The sequence below is a fragment of the Typopeltis vanoorti genome, chromosome 24 (assembly GCF_054136105.1).
Source record: "Typopeltis vanoorti isolate ZY-2024b chromosome 24, IOZ_Tvanoo_1.0, whole genome shotgun sequence".
Taxonomy (NCBI): domain Eukaryota; kingdom Metazoa; phylum Arthropoda; class Arachnida; order Uropygi; family Thelyphonidae; genus Typopeltis; species Typopeltis vanoorti.
Window position 1 is genome coordinate 8,743,560 of NC_143572.1, and position 27,747 is coordinate 8,771,306.

The 27,747-nt window shown below is 35.5% G+C and overlaps 1 protein-coding gene across 1 annotated transcript in view; it reads right to left on the reverse strand.

Moving 5' to 3' along the window:
• Window positions 1–13,757: 13,757 nt before the first annotated feature.
• The window catches only part of Septin1 (Septin 1), a 127,657-nt gene continuing 113,667 nt past the window's right edge, over window positions 13,758–27,747 (reverse strand). The window contains exon 9 of the mRNA XM_090413919.1: window positions 13,758–14,879. Within this exon, the coding sequence (XP_090270045.1) occupies window positions 14,699–14,879 (181 nt within the window). The 3' untranslated portion in view covers window positions 13,758–14,698. The remainder of the gene's footprint in view (window positions 14,880–27,747) is intronic.

A 27,747-nucleotide genomic window follows, 5' to 3' on the forward strand; every position in this document is an offset into this window, starting at 1 on the left:
ATTTGTAAGAATACAGAAATAGCAAACCCAATGTTAAAAGTAAGCAATAAGATAAGTTTGAACACCTATTTCATATGACATTAACTATAGATGTGGAACTTTTAACATTGGGTTTGCTACATCCAAAATAACATTTGGGTGACCCCCCCCCCCCCCAACGAAAGCAAGAAAAAATGAGTTATTGTGCCTTTCATATTTTAGACACTTACATGGAATAACTTTGAACTAGAAAGACAGTGACAATAATTGCATAATAGTGGGATTTATTCATTTTTTTTTATAAGTTTTGCTGTCTGGCAGCTTTGTCAGGAAGATGAACATGCTAGAGAATATTTAAAAAAACTAGAACAAAACCATCACAACCTTAAACTAAGCTTTAAGAATCATCGAAGAATAAGAGAGGGGAGGGCCTATTTTACTGATTTTTTTTTTTTTTCAAAATGGCTACTAGGAAAGGTTATTAAATTACTTTTCTCTGAGAAACTAACCTTGCACAATTAAGAGAAATAGATCATAAAAGTTTCATTTCCTTATCATACATTAGCAGAATTTTGAGATATATTGCAATTTTGAAACAAGTCAACATTAGTACTTGCAATAGTCATACCCCGACTTATGCGAATCCGGAGTTATGCGGTTTCTTATATGTACATATTCCCGTCCCGCTTCATGCCTCACCACTAGTCGTATCTTTCTGGCGCCGGCTGCATTCGCTTATGTTGCACATGCTGTGAACAAGCACTGACGTGTTCTGCGCGGTCTTCATTCATACACGATTTTTATAGTCTACAAACCTTGCGATTGTTTAATGTTATGTTCTTGATAAAAATTTTATCACATAAAAAATAATGTTGTCCAAAAGAAGCAAGTCCGATTTCTTTTACAGCTAGCAAGAAAAACATCGACTTTGAAAACAAACTATGTTCACTGGGCATCTACAGATGCCGATAGTCACTCCGATGCTCGATGTTCCACACCAGGCCTCGCCATGTAGTCCTGTTGTTTGCTTTTCTGGCAGCTTCAACTCTAAGGTCAGTCACTCCACACAGGCCATCCGTCCATCTCATTGATGGTCTACCCCTGCCTCTTTTTTTGAAAACAAAACTGATCATTATTAAGGATTTTGAAGGCAGAATGAAAATTTGTGAGCTAGCAAAGAAGTTCGATCTACAGGAATCCACAGTAAGAACAATCATAAAAGAAAGGTTTGCAGATTTTGGAGGACATAGATTCTAATGAGGAACGAATTGTAGCCACAAGGCAAAGAATAAAAAAAATCATTAGCTTGCTATGAAGAAATTTTGCGTGACAAGAAAAAGACATTATGCCGTCAGACGAATCTATTAGATTTTATTTTTATGAAACCGTCATCGAAAATAACTTTGATTATATTTCTTAAAAAATGTTTTTGTAAACCTTTGGTCCCAATTAACTAATATTTTGTATGCTTTTATATATAAATTATATAAATTACATGCAAAATTATACCCCAAGTTACGCGAACTTGGGGTATAACTTGGGGTATTTTTGTTGGTCACACCTACTGCGTAACTTTGGGGTATGACTGTACTTTTTTTTTCCTGTCCTGCTCCACAATAAGAACTTTGAACATGTATGACGAGTCCCTATGTTCTTTACTATCGACAAAATCTTCTGGTTACCACACGAAAGATAAACAGCCACCTTTCTCCCTCCCTGGCGTTTACCAGGTTCAGTATGAGTGTCTCCACTTGTACTATGGACAAAACAGGATGCTTAGTCAAAAAATGACTACAAGAATACCCATTTAATATCAACAATAAACCTGATAAATCTGGTCTTGTTCAGCATGGAGCAGACAATGACCACAATATCCTCTGGTCCGGTACTTACCACTGAAACCATTTTAGGTTTGAATGGTTACTTAGAGTGCAGAAGCACTTCTACACTGCCCAAAACTTTTACACTCCCATTTTTTTTTTTTAAATATATATAATGCTGTCGTTCAATAATTTTTATCTAAATTTTGTTTATTTTTGCATTTCATATTTTAATTTTGGCTTTAGTTGTAATCTCATTATTTTGTGATCACTGTATGGCAGCATTCCAGTATATGGCTTAGCCTCTGTAAATAGGATTAGCATTCTTTGTTCTAGCTTTGCCTTATGATTATGACCCATTAATTTCTGGCTGAAATATATGTAATAATAAAAATTCTTTATTCTTATGAATATGTATCTAATTTAAAATAATCAAGTCCAAAAAGTAAAGGTGGATATAAATTGCAGTGGGAAGGACATGTTTTTTTGTATAGAAAATGACTGTATTCTTAAGACAAATTGTAAAATTCTTGGTAAAAGGCCAAAAGGAAAACCTAAAAATAGGATGATTAAACACCATTAGTCAAGATAGCAACATCACATTACAATGTTCAAATTGTAGCAGTCAAATTTTGGACAGATAGGGGTGTAGGCAACAAATCTAAGAGGCCAAGGCTCTTGTCAATGATAGTGGGCGCATGAAGATCAATTTTGGGCTGTAAAGTCATAAGAATTGTACTCTTATCTGAAATTTGACATGTTATCAAGCTTTTTAATTATACAGTGTAGCTCATGAATTTTTATGTCCTTATTTAATCATTTTTGGTAAAATATATGCTCCTGCATTATCATTTATCAACTGAAAACATTCACACAAACACCAATGTTTACAGTGAGTTTCATGTTTCCTTCAACTCTTTTTCAATATTCTCCAGAGTATTGCATGATATTTTATATTCTTCCTAATGTCTTTCATTACTGACACACATAATTTAGATCAGCCGTCTTAACTCTTTGTCCACAGAGCTATTTTCATGCACCCACTATCATTTATTAAATATAAGGAGAAAATAAAATTAAAACTGGAAAATGTCTTCTCCTAGTAATATTTATTGAAATCATAAAAAAATTTAACATTTATGTTATATAGTACGAACATTTTGCAATTCCTCTGTCTTTGAATGCGAGTGTCCAATGTAAAGAGAGATGTTTTTGCTTATTGTGTGATGGTTTAATTTGTTATATAAATTTTCATAGAAAAAAATATTGGTGCTTGCCACTCTCTTCCTAATCTTGAATGTGCCCACAACCAGGTTGAGAACCCCTGATTTATATGTATTACATTTTCTTTATATTCTGTGAGGATATGGGCTAATTTATATACAAAGAACTTTCGGTATAATTTTATCTGGAATATGCTGAGTAAACTCAAGCATCTATGGAGTTCTAATTTTTTTCTATCTTGGCAGACTTAATTATTTCCTTTGAATCAGTCATCCAATCTTTTTCAGCTTTTGCAACTGAATCTTGTAATCCCTCCTGTTTTCAAGCCTTTCCACATCTCCCTCCAGTAATATTCATTTCTTTTAAAAACTTTCATACACATTTTGTTTTTGATGTAATTCCTTTGTATCTACTTAGAACTAGTGTATATACCCTGCATACTCTTGTATGGCTGACTCTCACCATAGCAAACTTGTAGGGACCACACAAATCATGAGCTTAGTGTTCCTTTAGAATTGTATTGTGCTGGGGGAGGTCTCTGACTGAGACTTTTGGTAATTTGCTATACTGAGTGAGTTAGGAGTATTTGTTATAGTGAGAGTTGACTGCATCCTACATCGTTCATAATAGTTCAATATTGCTATTATGAACGATAGCAGAATCAGCAATGCTATTTCTTGTGCATTCTCATTGCATATTTTTTTCTGTATAAATGAATTTATGCACATCTTTTTAAAATACTACCAATCTTTGTTGTCAAAGCAACTATATTTTTTCATATACACATCGTTACATACACAAGGGGCGCTTAAGGGTCAAAGCTGTATAACTGAGAGGAGACCTCCACATAGCCTTTAAAGGAATGCAGAGAACCGACCAGGGCTTCTGACCTAATGTCCAATAATCACCTTCTCGTGGTGCACCCTGTTGGGTATCTACTTGGATACTGAACGAACGAGGATGGGCTGGAAATTTGGGATTTAGCCAACCAAATTGTATTCTTATTGGTTAAACCAAAATAAAAAATGATGGTACAACACGACAAAATTTCATGCCGGCTGAGGCGTCGCCCGCTTAAACAAGGGCCCCGTTGTTTTCGCCAGGGAACCAGGGCAAATAGCGAAATGTCAGCTACTGGAACAAATCTGAAAACAAACCCCAACTCAACATCACCAGAGTTAAAGATCAGTACTATCAACGTAAGAAGCCTGAATGGCAAAGAAATGGAGCTAGCTGAGGAATTAGATAAATACCAGATTGACATAATAGGGGTGACAAACAAAAAAGACCAAAACTGGTGAGATCTTTCTGAGCAATAAATACAAAATGTTATATTCAGGCAATGACAATCAAGGAAAAGAAGGAGTAGCCATAGTATTCAACATAAAGTACGAGGCAAATCATTTGAATGGCAGTCAGTCTCAAGTAGAGTAATGTGGGGAACTGGACAATGAGACTTATTTGTGCCTATGGTCCCACAGAAGGTTCTACTAAGATAGAAGTGGAGGAATTTTTTGATGCTTTAGAAAAAACAAAGGTTGGTCCTTGTTGGGGATCTAAATAGCAGAGTAGGAAATGATTGTGAGACATACAAAAATATTTTAGGAAAATTTGGAGAAAAGAGCAAAGCTAATAATAATTGCAAATATCTGTTGGATTTCTGCTCCGGACATGGACTGGTTATTACTAACACCATGTTCCAACATAAAAATGTGCACAAATTCACATGGAGAGAAGAGGCTAGGAATAAGAAAAGTCTCATTGACAGTGATTGATGTTTTCTCCCTGGTGCAGGACACCAGAGTGTACAAAGGATTTGAAATTGGAAGTGATTACTATATTTAGTCTTGAGCAGGATAAAATTGAATTTCATATTGAAAAGAATAACATGTAAAAAAGTTTTAAAGCGAATAAAAGTTGAGCAACTCTCAGATGTGAACTGTAGACTAAAATACACAAAGATTATTGAAGAAAAAATGAAAGAGTTTGAGAACATGAATCAAACCTTGGAGATTCAGTGGCAAACTCTGAAGAAAACATTGATTCTGCCAGAGAGGCATGTGGTGAGGTTGTCTGTAAGGATAAAAAAATCAGAACTCCCTGGTGGACAAAGGAAGTTAAAGAGGCAGTGAAGGAAAAGAAGAAAGCATATCAAAAATTGCTGTCGAATAAGTCAGCTTGTGTTCTTAGAGAATATAGAGACAAATGCAAGAATACTAAACACTGTGTAAAACTAGCTAAACAAGTCATGGGAGGACTTTGGCAAGAATATAGAAAATAAATATCAAGAAGGTTGCAAAATATTCTGGAGGTTGTTGAAGAAACTTAGGAATGGAGGAAAGAGTGTTGTAAAAGGAGTTAGAAATGATAAAGGTGACATGAAAACTGGAGAAAAAGATATCCTCGAAGTATGGAGTAATTACTTTGAAAAACTGCTAAATGAAACAAGCAGTGATGACAGCACAGTGGTAAAATAAACTGACCAGGCATGCAGGCAGGAATACATATCTATACTTGAAGTAGAAAAAGCCATCAAAGGCTTGAAATGTGGAAAGGCAGCTGGAGTAGATGATAGCCGACCAGAAATGCTGAAGTATGGTGGTATAAGAGTCTTACAGTGGCTGCACTGCATAGTTCAGAAAGCCTGGACAGAGGGACGAATTCTCGATGATTGGAGTAGAGCTCTCATAGTACCCATATATAAAAAGGAAAATAAAACCGAACGTGAGAATTACAGAGGTATTTCCCTACTGAGTGTTCCTGGCAGGATCTATGCAAGTATACTTCAGAAACGGTTGAAAAGAATTGTGGAAGAAAAGCTTGGTGAAGAACAAGCTGGATTCAGGCCAAACAGAGGCTGTCAGGATCAGATCTTCACTTTACAACAAATAGTCGGGAAAGCATGGGAATATAACAAAGATCTGTATTTAAGTTTTGTCGATTTGGAAAAGGCATATGATAAGGTGCCAAGAGAGAAGCTATTCAATATGCTGCAATTATATGGTGTCAATGGGGCATTATATCAAGCAATACTTAGTCTTTATTTGAGTTGTAAGTCAGCAGCTAGAATTGAAGTACATGAAGATAGTTTAATGTTAAATATAGTGTGAGACAAGGATGTACATCATCCCCTCTGTTATTCATTATCTATATATGGATCACGTTATGAAGCAAAGTGGTATTAAACATGATATCAAAATTGGAGATGTTAATATCAGCTCTTTGCTTTATGCGGATGATGTTATTCTTCTAAATAAATCCGCTACAAGTCTGCAAGATTCTCTGACTAAATTGAATAACTATTGTAATAGATATGGTATGAAGGTCAGCAATAAAAAGACAATGAAAATCGGCAGAATCATTGAAATGTCAACTGTGTTGTGAATGGAGAACCTGTGGAACAAGTAAAACATTTCAGCTTCTTAGGCACGATTTTTAGTGAAGATGGTAAATTAAATATAGAAATAGACAACAGAATCAGCAAAGCTGGTATGGTAGGAAGTCAATTGAATAAATTCATATGGAATAAGAGAGAAATTAGTCAGAACACTAAATTAGCTGTATACAGTTTTCAAACCAGTTTTAACTTATGGATCTGAGAGCTGGGTCAGAAGTAAAACACTTGACCAAAGACTAGAGACCGCAGATATGAGAGTTCTGAGAAAGATTATAGGCGTGAACAGATGGCATCAATGGCAATATCATATTAAAAACAAGGATATTAGGAAAGAACTTGACATTGTCAGCATCCAGGAATGCGTTAGCAGAGCTAATCTCAGGTGGTATGGTCACCTAAACAGAATGGGCAAGGAAAGATTAGCAAAACAAATGTTCTCTGCCAGGTTGGCAGCAAAACGACCCAGAGGAAGACCGAGATATAGGTGGATTGATACGGTACAATGTGCCTTAGACGATAGAAATATAAAATCTGATAATGTTGGAGTCTTGACAAGTAACAGACTGATTTGGAGGAAAATTGTAGTTAGGAAGTTAGTAATAATGTAATTTTTTCATGTAGTACTATCATATCCTGTACACTCCTTGTGGGTACATGGCAGGAATTTGATGATACACATCATTTATAGCTTTTTTCTACTAGAAGTACAGCTATAAGGTGCACTTTGTATTATTATGCCCATGAGAAGGTTTAAAAATTTTATTAATGAAAAATCATAGCATGCTGGTGAAATGAAATAGAGAAAATGGAAGAAAAAGCAATGATAGTGACACATACTGCCCACTGATTAGAAACCTTTATGTAGATATATGCAAATATCACAGGTGTCACGACATGTTCTAGACATAACTCCACAGGACCTTTTGTTTATTCAGTTGTGATAAACACTATTGAGGATAGTGTTTATCACAGTGGGATAAACAAAAGATCTTGCGGAGTTCAATAAAAGGCTTATCGCGGGTGCCCATCTGGCCAGAGCCATGATTTTGAAAACAGAACTGACTGGGTTCTCAAAAGGTGAGATATTCTGGGTATTTAATTAGTGGAAAAATAACCCACATTGCTTGTCTATCAGGCATAACTATGGTCAATGAGATCACCATCATCTCAGAAAGCATGTGTGGGCAAACAGAACTTCCTGTGTGCAGCAACTGACTGAAGCATTTAATGAAGGCCGTTTCCAACTCATGTCACTGAACTATGCATAGGAAATTGAAGAGGATCGTATTGGTAGCCACATGCCTATGTGTACAATAAGTTTCTCGTAGTTCATACAACTTGAAATTCCTACGAATGAACCTACCGTGAACTTTGCTAGTACATTGTTAAACATACGAGTTTTTGTAGTAACCTGGAATCTAATATAAATAATTACTTTATACTTTAATTAAAAAACACATTTCATCTTTCTATATCTGAAGAAAGGAAACAGACAAAAAAATCAGTAAAAGATTAAGATGACAACCATTACAGTAATACTCCATCTTATGCTTTTCAGTTATGCAATGCTACATTCCCTCATACCATAGTTTTAGCAACATAATGGTGCCATGAAATCAACTGGTAAGAAGTTTTTGTGAACTAATGACGTTGTTCATTGCATCTTGTTTTGGGGTTTCACTGTGAATTATAAACAAACTATTATTTTGTTTCATTGTTCATAATAATGGCAGATAAAATTCAAAGTAATTGATAACTAAATTGGTTTTATGTTTAATGAAATTAAAGCTTTCAGAATAACTTGGTTTGCATATCTGACATAACTAAATGCTTTATCAGCTATGCATATATATATGAGGGTGGTCTGAAATGTATTCAGCCTAACAATGATAAAAACGAATTTATAATTTCAAAATTATCTTTATTTTTCAACATAATCTCCCTTAAGACTAATACCATTATCCCATCCCTGTAATGGTTCTCAGTAAGATCTGCAATATACCCCTCTACAGCTGCAATCACCTTGATTCGTAGAAAAATGCTGACAAAGGAAGAAGAGTTTCAGTTTTGGGAAGAGATAGAAATCAGAGGGAGCCAAATCTGTGGGAATAGGGTAGATGTTCCAACAATCCATAGTGCAGAACCTCTGTGAGCAGGTGTATTGTGATGAAAGTGATTTTTTTTCTTCTGCAAACCAGGTATTTTCTAACGAATAGTTTCATCTAGTCTGGTTAAAAGATCAGAATAATATTCCCCGGTTATTGTTTTACCCTTTCAAGATAATTAAACAAAATGCCTTTAGCATCCCAAAACACCAATGCCACAACCTTTCCTGTTGATGGAACCTTCTTTAGCACTGAACAACCGGCTTCTGTCCACTGTTTTGGATTCTGGAGTGTAATGGTGAATCCAAGTCTCATCCATAGTAATAAATCAACACCAAAATCAGTTTTATTCTTGTTAAAACGCTCCAAGCACTGTTCAGAGATGTTCATGCGAGTGCGTTTTTGATCTGCTGTGAGGAAATGCACACCCATCTTGCACAAAGCTTTTTCATTTGCAATTCTTCATGCAAAATATATCCTACACGTTCTTTTGAAATGACTATAGTCTCAGCAATTTCACGCACTTTGAGTCACCGGTCACCCAATACCATATGATGATAATGATGATACACATCATTTATAGTTGATCAATGATTTCTGGTTTTGTTACGTCCTTCACGTGGATCATCTTCAAGGCTGGTACGGCCACGTTTAAACTCGGCAGCCCATTTCTTAATTGTCGAAAACAAAGAAGAGTGTCCACAAACTTTTATGAACTTCGAATGAATTTCTTTTGGCATTAAACTTTCTTTTACAAAGAATTTTATGCATTTCAAGGGATACAGACAACTGTATAAAACAAACTACTTGATAGAATGACTTGCAGTTTCAAATGGATGCTTATGACAGATTTACCAACTTAAAAAAAAAAAAATTGTGCTGATAGTGTTGCCAGCTATGGTCAAGAACTTTTCAGACCACCCATGTATGTACACACTGCTTAAAAATGTTATTAAACCATTATATGCATTGCATCTATGAGCGGAGGGGGAAGAGTGATTTTCCATATGATGAAATTCACTATATGGCAGTGGTATGGAACCTGTGTTGAGATATACAGAATTCCAATAATTTCAAATTTCTAGACAGTTTGCATTAGTATTGTATAGCTAGTTACATATTCTGACAAGTTAATATCATGAGGTTTATGTTTAGTTGTTTTGGATCCAGTGCCATTTCTAGAGATTTCCAAATCATGAGGTTTATGTTTAGTTGTTTTGGATCCAGTGCCATTTCTAGAGATTTCCAAATCATGAGGTTTATGTTTAGTTGTTTTGGATCCAGTGCCATTTCTAGAGATTTCCAAATTTTTCTCTTGGTTATAATGATGATGCAACAGGTTAAATCCATTTCATAAGGTTTGATGTCTCTCTCTCTGTCAAAGTGTCTTGTTGTCAATTGAGAATTCAGGCCTCACATCTTTGGTATTTGCTATGTTCTTCAATGCATTGATCAGTAAATTTCTCTGTCCATGGTATGGTATTCTGTAGCCACACAATAGTTGAAGATCTGGGTATTTTACAGAGCTGTACTGAACTTTTATGGATGGGAGTGAAGATTTCATCTCCTGATAAAAAGGAATGGATGGATAGCGATTTATGTTCTCTAATGATTTTTGTGTTTTATGGAAATAGAGCTAATATAGGAAACAGTAATCATTGGAAGTACCTTGAATGGTGTGTTAAGAAGTCTCGAGACATGTTTATTGTAGCCATTTTGTAGAAATCTGAATTCTTTAGCTAGCTCATCCTTGTAATGATACGATGGCTCTTGCTCCTAGTATTGAGATATAATCAGTGGTGAGCTATAAGAGGTTCATGCGGGCCCTTTGTTAAATTTTTCTCAAATTTGCGAGCCCTTTGTTCTTGTTTACTTTAAAAAAAATAATATATTATTTAAGCGACGAACTCATATGGTACTATAACAAAAATTAGTCTATTCTGCAGTGTATAGATTATTTGGAATTATTGTTTCAACTCCTCTATAACAAATGTGCCCAAATTTGAAAATAAAATAAGCACATGTGCTATCTTCTACCTTCTGGTAGCCAATCGTATGGTAAAACCAGTAGCCAATCAAATGTTTGTAAAACTGTCATCAACGGGTTGTTTCACTAGACATTAGTTCTGTGTTTGTCAGTGCACTGATGTATAACAATTGTTTCTGTTTAAAATTTAAAAACTGTATATTCAGCAAATTTTATTTTTACCTATGAAACATGAAGAGTCAAATTTATTAAATTTTTTTGGGAAAGAAAAAATAATGAAAAGTGATTCTGCTGCAGTTGAAAACGAAGTTGAAGATAATGCGCACATTGATATAACGAATATGCAACAAGTTGGAGGAGAAAAAGAAAATCATTTACCTGATTGCCAGAACGAGAAGCAAGCATCGTATTTCAAAATGCAGTATAAGTGGTTAGAAGTTAAAAATGATAAATTAGGATGTCATGTTTGCTCAAAATATAAAAACTTAGGTGTTGAAGGAGAAAAAAAATTCAAGAACCGCATCTTTGCGTAAAAAGTTATCCAAACATAATGAATGATTTGCTCATAATAAAATCATAAAAATAAATGAATATAGCAAATCTATATTGACAAACTAAATGAAAAAGAAATTTTGATAACTTCAAATATGTTTAATTCTGTTTATAGTTTGGTGAAGAGAAACCGACCAATGTCTGATTTACCAGATTTAATCGAGCTGCAAATTAAAAATGGTATTGATCTAGGATTATCATTGCATTCTAGATTCTCAGAAATTATAATAGTTGAGCATATTTCTAAACGAATAAAATTAGAAATATTCTCAAATAATAGAAAAAAAATTTGCAAAATTTCTCTAATAACAGAAGAATCGACAATGTTATCGAAAATAAGTGTTTTAGTTATTCACATACAAGTTGAGCTCATAGAACCATGTATGATTTTTGTAGATTTTGTAGAACTAGAAAATACCACCACAGAACGTATAAATGCTACTATAAATTCATATGGATTTTCTGATAACTATTTAAAAAATCATCTCATTGTATTTTGTTCTGATGGAGATAATGTAATGTTAGGAAACAAATCAGGTGTCGCAATCAAGCTTCTACAAAAATTTCCCAATATTGTGATTTGGCTTTGCGTAGCTCATGTCTTTAACACATTCATTGCCAAGATGAAAATTGGAATTTCGTGTGGTGGCCAAATTTTTTTAATTTTTTTACTTAGCGACGTCCACGCGATAACGTGTGATCGGCCGTTTGGTGAGAAATTTAGTGGAAATGGCTTTGACTGGAAAGTTACAAAACGATACTCAGCATGGTGAAAAAAGCCAAAGTGATTATGGCAACAGTTTGCAGCGCTGAAGCCGAACGAACTTTTAGTGTGATGAATAATATTGTAACGACGAAGAGATCTTCTCTCGCTATGAAACATATTTCAGATTAAATGACAATATGTATAAATGGGAAACTCTTGAATGAATTTACCTTAAAGTAATTGTAAATGTTAACCTGTAAAGGAGTGAGCTTTTTCTGGGTAAATGCATTAGACAGAGAGTTATTTTTTTTCATGTAAAATTGTCTAGAAATTGATTTTATTAAATAAAATATTATAGTTACTGTTACTACAATTTTACAAATAAGAATTCACTTTTGGTAATCACATATAAATAAATAGGCCTATAAAATAATGCCCGTTGATTATCACTGAAGTATAAAAACAAGAGAGAAATATAATGTATTTCAATATATTATTGTGTTTAGATAATATTTATTTATTATTTATAGATTGTGATAAAAACTTCTATTGCAAACAAAAATTTATTTTGTTTATAAAAAATGTGGACTATTGCATATGTGCTATTATAAAAGATTTTATTTTATTATATTTTGATAGTTAAAAAATGTTTTTTTATGTAAGATTCTTATGTAACACAGATGATTGTGTGCAAATATTTCATTTAGATCTTGATATATTTGTTTAAAAATGATAGCCTTTATAGGTTGATTGTCCCCTCATACTTTTTGATTGGCATTTGTACACAAGCTGTATTAATAAAAGCTGTGAAATATGGCGTTTTTTTTTTTTTTTTGCTCGACAATGCGAGCCCTTTGTGTCAAATTTCCATAGTTCACCACTGGATACAGGCATCCCTTGACGCGATTAATTAATCCCTCTATGTTACCGCATATATCAAAATCGCGTTAATCAAATATAATAATCAATGGTAAAAATTACAATTTGTCCATGATCGATTACTGTATTAATTTGTTTTATATAGTATTCTTTTAGGAAAGATAAAGAATGAATGCAAAGTAAATGTTTAATAAATGCTTGTACCTACGTTAGTTACTGCAATTTTTTTTTATCAAAAAAAGTTATGAAGAGTCATTTGAACGGTTTTAGTTTTTTTCCTATCAGCATAAATTCTACGATAACAAGCGAAATGACCGTAGAACTTGGCAAACAAGCATTCTTCGATTAACATCTGGATCCATATCCATTACCTGCTGCTTATCTAAACTGCAAAATATTCCATCCAGTTCTTTGATTGTTATCTCCTTTAGAACCTCACATTCCATTTGTTCGTTGTCTTCATATGCACGTTGTTTTTCAATTTCAAGAAGATCGTTGTCCCTGAAATATTTTGAATTTGAATCCAATAATTCTTTAAAATCTTCTGCATCAAAACCAACCCAAGTCTTCACCAATTGCAACGATTTCTTCAACCACGTTGTTCACAGGATTTTGAAAACTACCTAAGTCATTAACGCATTCTGACAAAAGGTTTTTCCAAACAGCTCTCATGCAACTAGAAGCTCCCATGAGTCATGAATGTTTTCAATTGTGTTTAATATTAAAATTTTTCCAAAATTCTTGAAGCGTAATCACATTTTCTCTCGTTGTTTCTACTGCCTTTGAGAATGTCTTTTTAAGAAAATAGGCTTGGAAAGTTGCAATGATGTTATGTTTGGTAGAACGTTCGTAAATTTAAAGGCATGTTAATTAAAACTCTTGCTGCATATATAAAGGGATTGTCGCAATTAATTTCGGCACGTTAATCAAATCCTGCGTTAAGTATGAGATACCTGTATTTCTTTTAGGGATATCATTGAACCTAGGTACAGAAGAGGAAGATAATAGTATTTATAATACTATTATTAGTATTATAATAGAAATTTATAGTAATCAATTATTCTGCTTTCAGTGATGTACATGCATCTATAAACAGATTCACCCCAAAACTAATTAATTTCATTTAATGAAATCACATTCCAGGCACAGAGAAGATAAAACTGTGGCAAGGAAAATCTTACAAAACTTTACTTTCACAAACACTACACATTATTCTTTTTATCAACATTTCATAAAAAAACAAATAGACCACAAGGACTATATACTGAATACAAAACTTTCTTCATATGGTGACAGATTTTAGTATCCTACACTAAAATCACATTAAAATCTCTTAAAATATCTAAAATGCAAATTTTTCTAATATATAACTGGAACAAAATGCACACAGATTAAGTATAAGCATGAAACAAAAATAAGTAAAGCAGATATGTGTAAACAAATACTGTTACTGTTTCAGAAGTAACAAATAAAAAAACATACAAAGTGAGAAAAATTTTCATAAAGATGGTCAAAATTTTAATTGATAATGAAAGAATGTGGCAATCAAAAATATTTATCAGGTTAAAACTTATTGCTCATACCTGCTTCAGTTATAGTTCATAAGGGCACATTGTAACCTGCACACAGTGCAGAATAACTAGTCAGTATAAATGTAAAATAGCAACTGGTCACAATCTTGAGCAATCAGTGATGACTGCAGAATACTGTCTATGTACTATTTTTAGGAAATATATTTATAGTAACTGCATGCCAGCATGCTATTAGTGTCAAATGTTTACAAGCATTTAACACAATCAGGAGCCTCTACTCCATAAACAAAAGTTGCATACCGGAGAAAATATTCCATTGTATTTTTGTTTTGTATATCTAAACACCTGAAAAATGTTTGGACTTATTTCATTAGTTTCTATTCAGAGAGTGGCAAGTCTATGTTGAAAATGCTGCACAACATTTAACAGAAGAAATCACAAAGTGTAATAACTAGATGGACTAGAAGCAACTACAAATATTTATGGCACCGTATATAGCAAAATGAATAGCACAATACTACTTTTGTCTATCTATTTTAGGAGAATGATTGGTAGGTGATGGAGAAGACTGCCGATCTTCATGTTGCTGACGCATTTGTTCTTGCATTTTAGTCAGCATCTCTTGCATTCGACGTAACTCTGCTTCCTTCTCTTGGAGAATACGATCTTTTTCTGATAGCTTTTCCTCAGGGTTGGACCTGCCAGAAGAACAAGAAATACTTTACTACTGTGCAAACACAGAATTTCAAAATAACATTTCACAATTATCTCTCACCTTACTCTCATTCTTTTGAATTATCAAGAATCATGGCTGTAACTCTTAATCCACATACTGTATTAAGCCACTGACTACTTCTGTTTAAAGAGAAAACATTTTATGATTAAAGAATGTGCAGTAATAACAAGAAAATTTATTAGTCCTTAAAATTTGAAAATTACACCTACTAGTTTCAACAACCATATTTTACTGTGTCTACTAGATTCATCTGTAATCTTTTTAATGAAAACATCCCATATCTAAAGCATACTGGCTATGTATAAAAGAAACAAATAAGTAATCCTTTTTACATAGCACAGAAGTTTTTTTTTTTTTTTTTTTTTTTTAAGTCGCCAGAATTCCATGCTCTTGTGATTTGGCCTAATACAGAAGACAAAGATTTGAGGTGACAAAGAAAGAACATGTTGCAGATGTTGAGCACAAAAGAAAAAGGTTAGGTCCAGTCTGGTCTGGTCAACCACACTTATAATACTAACCAAACTTTTCAACTACACCTCATATAGCAGAAAATTTTTATTCCAGACTTTTAAAGGAATCAGTTACGGTTATCCATTTGTGTGGACCACTAAACAAAAACCAAGGAGTGAGCTGATATTAAGTAACACATCGAAACTGCTTGCTAAAACTTATTTCAACTTCACTTACAATCAGTTACGGTTATCCATTTGTGTGGACCACTGAACAAAAACCAAGGAGTAATCTGATATTAAGTAACATATGGAAACTTCTTGTTAAATCTTGTCATAGACTTTAACTTCAGTAACAATCAGTTACAGTTATCAATTTGTGTGGACCACTGAATAAAAGCCAAGAAATGACCTGATATTAAGTGACATATGGAAATTGCTTATTAAATCACATAATCAGACTTCAACTTCACTAACAATCTGTCTTTAACTGCAGGCAGCTAATACACATCATGCAACTTCACAATATTTTTCTTGTAACAGTTCTTCAGCATTTAGACAACTTCATTTATTTATATACTGGGGGGGGGGCCTATGCCCCGTGTTACGGACTGGTAGGCCGGTTCTCCTTGAATTCTGATGACTCGAAAGGTGGGTTCTCTCCCCCTCCCCATGCAACTGACTGGTAGGCGGGTTCTTGAATTGAATTCTGATGACTCGAAAAGGGGGGGGATTCCACCCCCTGGCGTCCCCACCGAGTTTCGGACTGGTAGGCCGGTTCTTCTTGAATTCTGATGACTCGAAACTGGGGGGGGGGGGGGGTTCTGCATCATTGTATATCATTATTGAACAAAGTTTTAATTTTTATTAAACAAATAAATAATATGATATAATTATGTTACTACTTACTTTTGCTGAGATGGTTGAGCTTCTCAGCCCTTGCAGAGTTGCTGGATATCGGGTTCAATATTTTTCAACTTCAGTCAAAGATTGGCACACACACTAAGACAATTTCTGTATTTTGTTTTTATTTTAAGAAGTGATGAAAATCCTTTCTCACAAAAATAGATTGTAGAAAACTACAAAACGATTTTCACTGCTTCTTCAGATAAGTCGGGAAATTTACTCTCACTGAAAGCAAGATCACAGAATTGCATTTTAAGCCCACTGTCACTTGAAAGCTCAATTAACTGTTCTTTTTTTGATAACGAAAGGTCATTCTTGTGACTGTAAGCCTGAAATGGATCGTGAACCCACAGAAATTTCTTATAAAATGTTTCAAATTTTTGAGGTGGTCACGAACCCTTTCCAGAAACTCAAAATCAACAAAAATATCATTTTCCACTAAAAAGGATTCCAGAAAAATGCAAATTGTCTGTCTTTTAAAATAACTGATCCATAACACCAGTATTTTCTCGAATGTCTTTGTCATAGGCATCAAGAACAGCTGAAGAATTTCCCTGAAGGGAGAGATTTAGTTCATTTAAAAAATGTCTGAAAGATAGGATAGTGTCAATAACCATGCTTTGTCAACAAGGAGTGATGCAAAATCAGAATTACATTCATTTACAAACAATAAAACTTCATGCCTCAATTGAAATAACCTTGTTAATACTTTGCTCCTGAAAAGCCAGCGAATTCCAGAATGAAGCAAAAGTTGTATATATCGACTGTCCATTTCATCGCAGAGCACTGAAAATAACCTGTTATTTAACTGTCAAGCCTTAATAAAATTAACTAGCTTTACAGCGTTGTATAGCACAATTTTAAATTCTGTAGGCATTCCTTTGAAGGCTAATGCTTCCCTCTGTATGAAAGAACATACCCAATTCATACCCGGAACTACTTCCTTGACCTTAGAAACAACTCCACTATGCCTGCCTGTAAGGACACAAGCTCCATCTGAACAGAAGCCCATACATTTTTCCCACTGGATCCCTTTGTGTATTATGTAATTATTGAGAGTGTGAAATATTTCTTCTCCACTTGTAAAGGATGACAAAGTTCTACAAAACAGAATATCGTCATGAATGTTGTTATCTTGCACATATCTTATGTAGCATATTAACTGAGCATCATTTGTAACATCAGTGGTCTCAGTCTATTTAACGCATAATAAGGGTTCTTCTTAACTCTTTCGATTAACTGAGATTCTACGTCACCTGCTATATCATTAATTCTGCGACCGACAGTGTCATTTAAAAGAGGAATCAAATCAACATCTTTTAGTAACTTGTTGCCAAACATAGTTTTTACTGCATCTTTTATTGCTGGAAGTAATAAATTTTCCCCGATAAAATGAGGTTTCCCTGTTTTCACTATGCGCAAACTTAAGAGATAAGATGCTTCCAGTGCTTTGCTATTAATTGAACCCATGGCCAAAACTATATCTTTCTCATGATTTAATGTCCCTAAGCATCGCTGAAAAAAATTCAATTGGCTTATTTTTCACATCACAATGTTTAGTTTCTAAATGTCGGAGTTTCGCAGGTTTCATGCACTCATTCAACACTTCATAACACAAAACACATTGAGGTTTCTGTTCAGTTTCATCTCCACACCAAGCAAACCCAAATTCCAACTATGAACTATTATATTTCTTACTGTATTTTTTCTTTGAACTGCTGTTTCTTCTACTTTAATAGTATCAGATTTACTCACCATTACAACACGTGTATCACAATTAGTGTTAGCATCACAAAGCAACATGCTTTGTCCAAGTATCACTTAGCACTTCTGAAGATATACTGAGCCTTGGTTGAAATGTGGATAACACGTTTATTTCAAATCTGAAAAAACAGCAAGGGAGGGCAGAAGCAATAAAGCCATATTGTTGTTCACTTCACACCTCATTTATTACTCTTCATTCTGCTGCTACAAATTATAGCAGCAGCAGAATGTTCATGGAATGAACATTCTGCCGCTATGTTGTTTTTTTATTGTCCATTTTATCCATTTTATTTCAATAATTTTTACTTATTTATTCAATTTTAATTTGTTTTGCTTGGATAATTAAAAAATATATATTTATTTAATTTAAGACTGCTGCAGATCACCTGTGGTAAGTGGAACACAGGTTGAGAAACTCTGATCTAGAGCATACACGAAGATACGAACTACACTACAATACACATAGTAAGCTAAAATCACAATACTATGTGTATTGTAATGTAGCTTGTGTGTGTACATTCATGTTCACAGAAACAGCATCACCTTACATAAATATAGTTTTAGTAGTTGAATGGTCATTTTCATTGGTTTATCATTAGACATTTTGTTGTACTACATCATTTATCATTCCCATGGGTTTCTGTATAATCTAACAGTTGCTGCTATTGCATCAGAATTTTTTATGCTATAAATAGACAGCAAAATCTAGTTTTCGCATTATCGTGCCGAGATTGCTATGGCTAGTTACGTGCACAGTTAACAGTGCACCAGAAAATTTTAGAAGAATTGCTGCCTACTATCAGAGACCACTTTACTGTAATGATGAAATGCATCTTTCAGGATTGACTTTGCCCCTTGTCATAGGGAAAAAAGCGTAAGTAATGTTATTATAACTCTAAAATGTACCATACAAATTGAGTTAGTACTTAAAGCTTTAGTTTTTGTTGCAGGTTAATAAGTGGCTCAATGAACACTCGATTTAGTAACTACCGTGGCCAAGAAACAGCTCAGATGTCAACCCCATTGAGATCTGGGCTGTGGTACCAAAGGGAGACTGAAATACACAGGAAGCTGAAAACACTTTGGCAGCTCCAAGAAGCCATTATAAGGGTATGGAACCATGAATTGGCAGTTGCATCCATCAGGAAATTGATTTTGTCAATGCCCTGCCAATGCCAAGCTGTAATAAAGGCAAGAGGAGGACCCACAAAGTACTAAACAGCAAATAGTGAATTTTTAGCTTTGAATGTCAGTAAAATTGTGTAGGTGAACTAAATTTTAATACCTAGTATTTATTTTTCCAGTGAAAATATCCCTGTCCATCCCATTTTGAAATATTTGACAAATTTTTGTCAAGTTGGTTGTCATTTCCTGATTATGTCACAACTTGTACAAAAAGAGCTTAATATTAATCAAAAATAAAAATATTATATTACCTTTATTATTTGTGACAATTATTGTGTTATTATCCCTTTTCAAATAGGCATTCAAATTTAATTACCAAAAAAATGGTTAAAGCAGGTGTATACACATACACACATTTCAGATAATAACCTTGATATGAAGTTACACCTTCTTTTTATTCCCGTATATATAGGGAGTAGGCAAGGCCGTTTTTAGCCCTATCTAACTTTTGGAGACTGAGTGGGCAGTTCAGTCTCCACTGGTGCCCAATCAGAGATAGCTGGCCCAAGGCTATCACTAATTAAGCGGCAGTGAAGAGTGACAGCTCAACAAGTGCTGCCATCTCGTGGTCCCTAACCCTAACACTCGTATTTAATGTCTGAAATAATGTGGGTTCTATGGTCGATTTTCTTGAGTTTACGGGAGAAAAAACCCGCTTGCCCGTGCCAGAGATCAACTAACTTGGGAACCAGTTGAAAAAATGCTTAGAAAAATTCCCTCTAGTTGCCGACTAGACTCAAAATTAAGTCTTCCTTCGTACAGTCAAGCGGCGTGGTGTGCAAACGCCACATCCACTGAGCAACAAGTTCAAAACATCGGGTAATAATTTTGGTTTATATTAAATTGAAGTTATGAGGCACATTCAGAAAGTAAAGTCCATTCAAAATTTACTGCCAAATAAAATAAAAATATGGTGTGTGTGTGTGGGGGGGGGTCACGCATACATTGTAGCATAGAGTGACTCATTAGCTAGCTCCTGACCATTTTACTTTTGCTGTGTTATTGTTTGTTGTCTTCTATGAATAATTTATATTAAGATACTGAGTGGTGTGATAAAAAATCGCTCCAGATGCAAGGTCCATGGTGTGTTATGGGTTTTGTTGGTGGAAAACAATAGTGCTGCTGAAATTCAATGGTGTATATGTAAGGATTATGGGTTTAACATTGTGAGTGACAGTAAAGTTAGGCAATGGTGTCACTTTGTTTAAAGAAGAGAGCTACAATGTTCACTATGAGCACTGTGACTGGCCAAGTGAGGTGACAGACAATTTAGTGGAAAGAATGAATTTTAATTCCAAGAAGTTTCATGCTGTCATTCATAAAATTGTGAAAGAAAAGCTGGGATATAGGAAATTTTGTGCCAGGTGGGTCCCAAAAATGCTGACTGATGCACATAAACAACAAGAAGTGGAATGAGCTCAAAAAAATTTGGAATGTTAAAAAAACAAAGGAGATTAACTTTGTTCTTTCATTTGTGTACAAAATATGCATTTTATGTCAAGTCCAAAAACGATCAGTGCAGTGGTAGTATTCATCATCTCTGAAAGCAGAAAAAATTCAAACGGGCACTGTTGGTCAAAATAAGTAGTCCACTGTCTTCTGGGATCAAAAAGAGATCTTGCTTGTTGATTTTCATCAGCAAGGAATAATAAGTAACGTTAATGCATATTGTGAGATTCTAAAGAAAATATCCTGGTATAACCTCTCTGATAATCTGCTTCTCCTATGTTCCTTTTTGAATTGAACTATGCTTACACGGTCTTAACCTTTCGTAATTCAGGACACACTTTGAATCATCTATATAACGGCTGTACAACTCGCGACGTGGATATCGATATCTTTGCAGCTTTCCCTTTCTCGTGGTTGTCACTGAAGTTGAAACACAAAGAATATGCTTTCTTTTCCTCGACTATATGGCATTCTTCGCTTCCTACATTTGAAATACGGAACCGAAATTCCACTCACTTTTGTTTCCGTGTTGTGATGACGGGGATATAACTCCAATCTTGTCACTCAGGAAAACACCATGAAACCCATACGAAGGAGCTCGCAAAGAACTCTCCTGGAACAGAACCAAAACCCAAAAGTCTAAAAAAAAAAAAGCCCCCGTGGGGGGGTCCCTAACCCTTTTATACCCTCTCTCCTAACGGCACCTTCTCTAACTTCTTTCCCCTCTCCTCCTTGACTTGACTTTACTGACCAATTAGGGTGGCGTTTTTCTACCAAACGTCCTTTGATCGGCGAGCCCATAACGAAGTCTCGATCCAGGAATTGACCCTAAGCGATTTTCTGTTGCTTTTTCTTGTGCTAGCCTCTAACTTAATCCCCTTTCCAAAATTTCTCTATGAATTCACTTAATATTTAATTCTCTAGCCTCTCACATACCATCTCTTATGACTAATCCTTTTCTGCCTTATTTAGTTAAATTTTCTCTTTTATATCATATTACAACATTAATATATTCTTTCTTTTTGTTAGTTAAGTCAACCAAACACCTTTATATTTTATTGGATGCAAGGATATTTCTTTTTCTTTTAAATAATTCATCTTTTAGCTTTAATGCGGGGTTTTTAATTTATTTGCTCTTCATGTTACACCATGATAACTGAGAATTTTACATTCTTAAGATATCAGGGTGTAACAAAGGTCCCCCCCCCCCCCCCTTTAAACAAAAAAATTCTTTAAGAGAAATTTTTCTTATGAAGTGTTTTCCACTCCTTCTCCTCTCATCCCCACAGGAACTTGCTGCTTGTTAAAAAAAATACCTTGTAAAGTGTATGCACCGAGCTCTGCTACGTGCTTTATCCTGACTATATCCCTCTCCTTTTGATTCCCTTCTCATACCTAACCCCTTTGTTGAGATTTTTCTGTCAGATGTCCATTTATCAGAGGCATGCATCCTTAAAGGATAAACTCCTTTCCTGTGGTCTACTTTACCATTTCGTCGGGGCCTAAGGTTGTATCGGGTGTTTTCTAGTATTCTGTCTTCACTCTGATCCCTATAGATCCCAATTTCCGTTTTTGTCAGCATTTGCTTGTTTGCTATGCCTCCCTCCATGCGTTGCTCAAACTGATTGAACCTGGAGAACTGCCAATCTGAGCCAGGCAATTCCCTCTCTCCATGATAATCAGTACTCTTCTCTCTTCCTGAGGGGGCATTCACATCGTGGTTTCCTCCTTGACGAGGACTGTTATCCCCTCTTGTAGTCCCTCTATTTCTACATACACTCTCCATCGAATCTCCTAGGCATACCAACCTTTTTGACCTCGTCTTATAAAGTTTTAATCTATCAGAATGTACTACCCAAGATTTCCCTTGTTCCTTTTCCTCTTAAATGTCCCCAGTGACATTTAAAAATGTCACTGGGGACAATTTTTCTTGAATTTCATATGGTTCGGCCGTGCTCCTTCCAAACTTCCCCCCTTTTTTATTAACGGAATTCTGTTCTAACAGGACCAGATCACCGGGTTTCAGATCCTTGTATTTCCTCAATTTGTTGGCATAATTTCTTGCCTTTTGTGAGCAAGCTTCACTGGATTCGTACACCATCTCATACGCAATTCTATTATCAGCGATCAGGCTATTGAGATAATCATCAATATCTGGAAACCCTGAATTCACATGGGAATTCCTGAAATCAGCAGGGAATGTTGGCTCAAAACCATAGAGGATAACTGCGGGGGCTTCTCTGATGGTGGTATGTAGGGCGGTTCTGCACACGAATAACGTGCGAGGCAGAAAGGTATCCCAATTCGAGATCTGGAGGTCGGATATCTTTGACAAGGTAAGCTTTAAAGTCCTGTTCAATCTTTCCACCATTCCATTGCCTTGAGGATGATAAGGAGTAGTGAACAATTTCTTTACTCTTAACAACTTACACAATTGTAACATAACTTCAGCTGTGAAGTTGGAACCTTTGTCAGAGACAAGTGTCTGGGGTGTCCCATATCTAGAAATAATCAGCTTGAAAAATTTATAAGCTACTGTTTGGGCAGATTGATTCTTAATTGCTACAGCCTCTGGATATCATGAGAACATGTCTATGATCACCAAAATGTACCTATTTCCTTTCTTGGTGATAAGTAGGGGGGGGGGGGGGGGCCCACGATATCCGTGGCTACAGCCTGAAAGGGATGCATGGGGTTAGGGAAAGACTGGAGAGGAGCCTTACCTACAATGCTGGACTTCTGTTGACACAAATGACAGGAAGTCACATACGATTCTACATCTCCCTTCATCCCCTTCCATATATAATGATCACGAACTCTGTTCCACGTTCTATGTATTCCTTGATGACCTGCTAGATTAGAGTCATGAAAGGTGAACAGTACCCATGGGATCATTCTTTCTGGAACCACGATTTTGTTCTTCCATCTCCCTGTGACGCTTTGCTTAGACAATAAGAGACCATTCGGATCAATGTATAGTGTGTGATTGAAGGAATCTTTAATATGGGACTTCTCTCCTCTCAAAACTTTCTCATAAATCTCCCCCATACTGGATCCCTCCTTTGCTCTTCGATTATGCGAGACTTATCCCATACTTGTTGTTCTAAAGAATTGATTCCCCCTTTTTCTCTATATATAGGGAAAATCACCTCTTCACTAGGATTGACATCACTATCATGTGCGACATCCAGAGATCTGGATAGATAGTCAGCGACCACGTTCGCTGAGCCAGGGATGTATTTTATTTCCAAATCAAATTCTTGCATCTCCAGAGCCCACCTAATGATTCTCTGATTTTTGTCCTTCATTGAGGATATAAACGACAATGGTTTGTGATCAGAACGCAAGATAAGATGTTGTCCTAATAACATATACCTGACTTTCTTAATGCATAAACAATAGCAAGGCTTCCTTTTCTATTACTGAGTAATTTATCTCAGAAGATGAAAGTTTCCTACTGATAAAAGCGATCGGTCTAAACCCCTCTTCCTCTTTCTGCTCTATAACGGAGGCGATTGTATCGTTGGAAGCATCAGCGGAGAGATAAAAATCCCTTCCCAGTTTGGGATAGGTCAGAACAGGCGACTTAGTTAGAGCCAGGTTTAAGCGTTGATGAGCAATCTGCTGTTCGTTTCCCCACTCGAATCTTTTTCCTTTCTTTGTGAGTCTGACTATGGGTTCCATCAGTTTGGAGCATTCGGGAATGAATTTCCTGTAAAAGTTGATCATTCCCAAATACCTCCTAACTTGCCTTACAGTTGAGGGAGTTCTTGCCTTCAATTTTCCTCTGTGGGTGTTATACCGCATTCATTTACCACGTGACCTAAATACTCTACCTCCTTGAGAAAAAAATTGGCATTTGGAACACTTTAGGGATAACTGAGCTCTGTTAAGTCTTTCCATGACCCCTATTAATAGTCTCTTATGCTCCTCGACGCAAGATGAGTAAACCAGAAGATCATCCTGGAAACAGATAACCTCTTCTCCCAGCATATCAGATAGCACAGAATTCATCAGGCTCTGAAAACTCATGGCTGAGTTCCTGGCTCCCTGAGGTAGTCGACACAGCTGATACTTCTGCCATCTTATGGTGAAGGCAAAGTATTTTCTGTCCTCCTCCCTCAAAGGAATTTGGAAATAGCCAGAGTTCAGATCTAGTTTGGAGAAGTACTTAGCTCCCTCCAGGCCAATCAACAAGTCCTCAATCTTGCACACGGAAAAATCTATGGGTATAGTGACCTTATTGATTTCTCTCTTTTCAAGGCTTTGCTCTTCCCTACATGATCTTGCATTCTGCACTGTGGCTTACACTCTTTTTCCACATAGGGACAGTGTTCCATTTGCAAAATCACACAAAGTTATAATTTTCTAAAAAATCAATACCCAGTATGATTTGGTTGCTAGCGTCTGCAACCTTGGGTAAGACTAGCATCTCATGAGTGACAGTGACAGGGAAGCAAGGTATGGAAATCCTGGCCTTCACTTTCAAGACTGAGGAAAGCTCAACTTTTGCAATTCCCATGATCTTAATGGGTTGACTTAGTTTAGTAAAACTATTAGAGGTTACATCCTGAAATGCCTCAACCAAATTTTCTGGGATTACTGATATGTGAGCCCCGGTATCAAACAAGAGTTTGCAGGGTATACCCTCAATCAAACCTTCTACCAAAGGCAGGGGCAATTTCCCTTTCACCTCTGCTAAAGACACAGTTTACATTCTTATTTCTTCTCCCTTCACTGAATCATCTCTCTCAATTGAACTACCGACAATCGCAACTATACTTCTCTCATTCTTAGTTGACCCAGAATGCCCCAAGCTCTTTAACTCACTTTTTAACTCCTTTCATAGTTGTTCCCTCAGAGAAGAGGCTTGCTCCATTTCATCCAAAATTCTCTCTCTTTTTCTGGCCAGGCTAAAACACAAGTCTAGGTCCTGGGCTCCTTTCTTAAATATTACTTCTCTTAATCGATCACATAATCTGATTCTGAACTGTTGAAAAGTTAACCATTTCATGTGGGCCTCTTCCTCTGGGAACGAGAACCTCATGGATTGTGATATAGACATAATTCTGTTCCAAAAATTAGACACACTCTCTCCCTCCTCTTGTATGCAATTATACAGCTCCTTCAATACCTGGGAACTCCCTTTTTTCTTAGCAAGTTCTGAGACCAATATGTGTTTGAATTGTTGATAATCTAAGGTTTCCCTTAGCAAAGGAGAGTGATCTATGAACGCTTTGGCCTTTCCCACCAGTTTGCTTCGGAGCAAGACTAGCAACTGAAAATCAGTCCATCCTCCGATTCTTCTAAGCTCTTCTATATACCTAAAAAAATTTAGGACATCATCAGTCTCCTCACCCGAAAATTGTGAGAACACCTGCTATGGGTTAATATAACGAAAAAATTCGCTGTTGTCCATGCTTAAACTACTGGAGGGTTCAGTCATACTTGCATCCAATTTACACTAATTTACTCACTAAATTTCTCAACAAAACTTAACTAAACTTCTACCTCTCAGTTGTCTGATCTACTACCAAAACCAACTTGTTGTGAATAGCTTGTAATTAAGATTTAATTAGCTAAACTACATCCTGTCGGCTGCACCATTTATGTTGTGTCCCTTTTCATGATTTTTATTCTATCTAATAATTTCCGCTTATCTATGTTCTACTATTATCTATGCTCGAGATATCACCTAATTTTTTTCTAATATCTAAGTTATTTCTCCCCTTAGTATCCCTAATATTTGTATTATGCTGCGCCTTTTGGGATATTTAGTTTAAGATATTATATGCAAAAACAAGGAGAAAGAACTAAAATATGTCAGAAAGTGTAACTATGTTGCAGTCGTGACACTTTATCTCGTTTCTTAACACATTAATTTCCCGCGTGATTTGGTTCGTATTTTTCAAGTGGTGCATTGGATAGCAATTTCAGACAACTCTTATCATTGAACAAAAGGTTTATTAAATTCCTTAACATGGTACAATTCAAATTTTAGTTATTACTCAATTCAATGCTATACTAAATATTTACAAACTGAGATTAGCTTATCATAAGTATTTAAGCTATGATCCTATAATGGGTATTACGATCATGCTGCCATACACATTCAACACATAACTTCATATGATATGGACATATAAGATTAATGCACACTAATTAATTATCCAAACTTAAGTAGCTTAACTAAACCATTTACTGCACTAACACATAACTATGACATTTAACTTTCCTATACATTACAATAAACATGCAATATTCTCAGGACATGTAATTACTTATATAATATTAACACTAGCCAGCTTACTTTCATTATATTCTGTCAGATACTAAAGTCCTAGTATTGTTTTCTTGGTCACTTCAACAGTTCAGTGTTAGAATAATGATAACTAATATAGACGAATCTTAGTTAACACGAGATATAATTTACAGTACCTTTCTTTCCTGAGTTTTCCATATGGGCATCTATCTTTTTCTGATCGAAGTATCCTGGTATAACCTCTCTGATAATCTGCTTTTCTTATGTTCCTTTTTGAATTGAACTATGCTTACGCGGTCTTAACCTTTCGTAATTCAGGACACACTTTGAATCATCTATATAACGGCTGTACAACTCGCGACGTGGATATCGATATCTTTGCAGCTTTCCCTTTCTCGTGGTTGTCACTGAAGTTGAAACAAAGAATATGCTTTCTTTTCCTCGACAATATGGCATTCTTTGCTTCTTACATAGGAAATACGGAACCGAAATTCCGCTCACTTTTGTTTCCGTGTTGTGATGACGGAGATTTAACTCCAATCTTGTCACTCAGGAAAACACCATGAAACCCATACGAAGGAGCTCGCGAAGAACTCTCCTGGAACATAACCAAAACCAAAGGCCAAAAATCTAAAAAAAAAAAAAAAGCCCCCATGGGGGGGGAATTCCTAACCCTTTTATACCCTTTCTCCTAACGGCACCTTCTCTAACTTCTTTCCCCCCTCCTTGACTTGACTTTATCAACCAATTAGGGTGGCGTTTTTCTGCCAAACGTCCTTTGATCGGCGAGCCCATAACGAAGTCTCAATCCAGGA